Raw genomic sequence first — 4,044 nt, forward strand, 5'->3', positions numbered from 1 at the left:
GAAACGAGTATCGGCATTCGGAAACAAGTTTTTCCGGCTTTTCTGGGGTAATAATTAAATTTTTTAAATATTTTTTTAAATTTTTTCAAGGGGGACGATTGGATTTCACGTTCCCTCCAGAGGAGGGGACGATTGGATTTCACGTTCCCTCCAGAGGAGAGGACGTGAAATTCCACGTCCTCTCCTCTAGAGGGGACGCCAATTTTGGGCGTCCCCTCTTCTAGAGAGGACGCTCGCGTCCTCTCTAGAAGAGGGGACGCCGGCGTTTGGCGTCCCCTCTAGAGGAGGGGACGCCCAACTCTACGTCCCCTCTTCTAGAGGGGACGTGGAGCTGGGCGTCCCCTCCTCTAGAGGGGACGCCCAACGCCGGCGTCCTCTCCTTTGGAGAGGACGCCGGCGTCCCCTTTTCCGGCCGCGACCGAAACGTCGCGGCCGGAAATTAATTAATGCTAAAAAAAACGTTGAAATTAACTTTTAATAATTACAGTAATTTTTTATTCCATATTATTACGACTTTTTATTACATATTATTTCGATTTGTTAAACGTAAGTATTTATGTTTTGCAGGTTGATTTAGAAGATTATGGCGGTGATGGAATTGATTACAGCGATTGGTTTAAGCTAGATCATGGGTTTGATAGTGATGTTGAAGCAATTACTTGGGCTAAGAGTACTGCTATAAAGATTGGATTTGAATTAGTCATTTCGTCACATAAGAACGAGGGGAAAAAGAAGCTTCTACGATGTGCTCGGGGTGAGCGTTACAGAGGTTCATTCACAGATTCTGATTCCTTCGTACGGAAAAATACGAAGACAAAAGCGTGTAAGTGCAAATTTAAAATTATTGTCAAATTAGGAAAGACTGCATGGTTTATACTTACAGATCCTGGTATTTCGAGTACACACAACCATGCTCTAGCTGTGTATCCTGAAGGATACCGTCAGATGAGTGGGCTGAGTGGCGAGGCCAAAGAAATTGTGCGAGATATGACTGCGGCACAAGCGAAGCCGTGTTCTATCATGGCAGCTTTAAAAGAAAAAGTACCATCTGACAACCCTAGAATAAAGCAAGTGTACAACTATAGAGAGACTTTGAGAAAGTCTAGCTTTGAGGGTAGAGATGTGGTTGGGCAATTTTATCACATGGCTCAGCAAAATGATTATGTACACTGGACTCTTGCTGAGGAGGATACAGGTGTGTTGACCCATATTTTCATGGCTCATCCTGATTCAGTGAGACTACTTCGTACGTACTACTGGATCATCGGCATGGACTCCACGTACAAGACGAACAAGTACAAGCTGCCTTTTTTGGAGATTATTGGAATGACTCCTTGCAACAAGAACTTCATAATTGCATATGCAATTATGAAGGATGAGACTGAAGGGAGCTACAGATGGGTATTGGAGAGACTGAGGTATTTAATTATAATTATGTTATTTGATATTTTAATGATATTCAAATTCAAATTACTTATTAAATCATCGGGCAATAATGCAGGTGCTTGATTGGGGAACATATTCATCCGAGCGCTATTCTTACTGATCGAGAATTGGGGCTTATGAGACCAGTGTCAGAGGTTTTCCCACGTTCTTCTCATCTACTATGTACGTGGCACATAAATAAGGACGTAGAAGATAGAGTGTACAGAATTAGTGGGAAAAACCAAGAGTTTGCTGAAATTTTCAAGAATAGTACATGGAAGAAAATTATCAGAGCGCCAAGTTTTGATAAATATAACATAGCTGTGGAGCACTTCAGAGATCGGTTTAAAGGTTTTCCAGGGTTGATACAGTACATTGAGGGGACTTGGCTGGGACACAGAGAGAAGTTCGTATCTTGCTGGACGGACTTAGTCCTACATTTTGGAAACACCACCACATGTAGAGTCGAGAGCGCACATGCTCAGCTTAAGCAGTGGCTCAACTCTAGCACCGGTGCTCTGGACACAGTCTGGACGAAGGTCGACAAAGTTATACAGTCGCAGCTGATAGATATCCGGTAACATTCTTCTCGAGTAATATTAGTACTTATACAAACTATGTTGTCATTGTTATTAACATAAATGTTTTAAAATTACTGCAGCAAAACACTTGAGGACTCCAGACGGACTATTGGCGTACATCGACGCGGTTTTCCATTTGACAAGCTCTCATGCAGAGTGTCGCATTACTGTCTGGATTTAATATCGAAAGAACTAAGGCGTATGCGAGAATTGAGTACCGATGTCTACGATCGCTGTGGTTGTGTGGTTAGATCAACACATCAGATCCCCTGTGCATGTGAGCTGCGAGCGGTGGTCGATTCAGGTATCACGCACCACTTTCATTGAATACTAATATTAAAAATATTAATATTGTTATTGAAAGCTAATATGTGTTATTTGTAGGTAACCCGATCAGCCTTGACAGTATACACCCGTTTTGGACGAAACTTGTTATTCTCGGCGATGGGTTGGACACATCTGCGCAACCCGATTTTGCTGGTTTTCAGACTGAGGAACATCAGTATTTTCACGAGGTCGCCGAGGAGGTCATGACTAAGGATCCTTCAGTGTTGCGTGATATTTCTCGTATTGTTCGAGAGCGACTTCACCCCGAAGACTTAGGCTACATGGAACCAGAAGTTAAAACAAATGTCAAAGGTCGACCAAAGGGGAGCAAATCAACGAAGCGGGATCCGAGTCGTCATGAGTACAAGGACCGTGTACCTGGTCGTCCTAAATCTTCCAAAGCTCAGAAAAATCGTACATCCGCGTCAGGTAATTATCATCCACTAATATTCGTTATGTACGTCTACTGTAGTAGTATCCTTGTTATTTATAATAATATTTTTTTTATTTCCCGCAGCTGGTTTGCAAAATGCGGAGGTTATTCCAGGATTCCTTTTACCATTCGTTGACGAGCTTGTGGACGTGCGTGGAGACGGCAACTGTGGATTTCGCGTGGTGGCAGACCACATATATGGTGACGAGAAGATGTGGGGAATGACTAGAATGAACATTGCAAACGAAATCTCCGCCCACCCTTATCGATACGAGGGTATTTTCATTGATGGGTTGCAAGCGGCCATTACACGTATTAGCTGGGAAGGCGGAGAGTGTGGCCCTAGCTACTGGATGCAGGTATTTAATTGAATTATATAAATTTATCACAAAGTTATTATATTTTTTTAAAAAAATGATATTTATATTCTGACTTATTAAATGGATGCAGGTATTGGATGACTTGTTCCCTATTGCCACTATCTTCAATGCAGCTGTTATTTACATACAAGGCGGGACGCTACAACAGACGCGGTTCTCTTCGTTTACTGTTCTGCCTTTGCATTCCTCTGAGGTTCACTCACGACCATCGAAGGAGATAGTGATATTGTATATTAGTGGACGCGCACATTTTGTTAGGTTGAATCTGCAGGATAATTTTCCTGTCCCACCAATTCCCACCCTGTGGTTCCAGCACAGGGACCATACTGTTCAGTCTTGGCATACTTTATATGCTAATAGGAGAGAGCAATGGGATAGTTTGATAGGTCTTGGCATACTTTTTCCGTTTAGAAATGTAAATTTTTTCACTTGGCTCGTCCTCTGGCTCGTCCTCTGGCTCGTCCTCTGAGCTCACAAAATCATCAGACTCTCTAAGATCCTCAACAGAAATGCGGACCTCATCGGGAGAAGTATGCGCTTGTTTCTTCCGTCGAGCCGAGGCAGAAACTTTACGCGTCGTAACGTGACGGGCTCCCGATCCCCCTAATTCTGGGGCCAAAAACGTCTTCCCCATACGCTTTCTGCCCTGCAATTATAATAATTTAAATTATAGAAATAATATATATTAAATTAAATAAATTTGTAAAATTATTTAATTTATTTCAAATAATTATTTATTTTAAATTTATTTTTTTTTTAAAAAAAAAATAAATTATATTAAATTACGGAACGGGCGTCAGGCGTCCCCTCCGGAAGAGGGGACGCCGGACGCCCACGTCTCCTCCGGAAGGGGGGACGCCGTTTCCGGCGTCCCCTCTTCCGGAAGGGACGCCGTTCG

At 42.6% G+C, this 4,044-nt stretch overlaps 1 protein-coding gene across 1 annotated transcript; it reads left to right on the forward strand.

Moving 5' to 3' along the window:
- The first annotated feature begins 517 nt into the window (after window positions 1–517).
- LOC126678407 (uncharacterized) lies at window positions 518–3,615 on the forward strand. Its single transcript, XM_050373304.2, has 6 exons — window positions 518–1,418; window positions 1,502–2,002; window positions 2,087–2,310; window positions 2,391–2,762; window positions 2,851–3,125; window positions 3,217–3,615. Exons 1-6 carry the CDS (start codon window positions 946–948, stop codon window positions 3,613–3,615), a joined length of 2,244 nt encoding a protein of 747 aa, XP_050229261.2. The 5' UTR covers window positions 518–945.
- The last annotated feature ends 429 nt before the right edge of the window (window positions 3,616–4,044 follow it).

The sequence above is a fragment of the Mercurialis annua genome, linkage group LG4 (genome assembly GCF_937616625.2).
Source record: "Mercurialis annua linkage group LG4, ddMerAnnu1.2, whole genome shotgun sequence".
NCBI classification, from domain to species: Eukaryota; Viridiplantae; Streptophyta; class Magnoliopsida; order Malpighiales; family Euphorbiaceae; genus Mercurialis; species Mercurialis annua.

Bases quoted from the DNA above. Each gene is read 5' to 3' on its own strand.
- LOC126678407 (XM_050373304.2), top strand. From the start codon at position 946: ATGAGTGGGCTGAGTGGCGAGGCCAAAGAAATTGTGCGAGATATGACT. The intron at 2,763-2,850 runs GTAATTATCATC...TATTTCCCGCAG, and splicing joins AAATCGTACATCCGCGTCAG to CTGGTTTGCAAAATGCGGAG. The intron at 3,126-3,216 runs GTATTTAATTGA...AAATGGATGCAG, and splicing joins GCCCTAGCTACTGGATGCAG to GTATTGGATGACTTGTTCCC.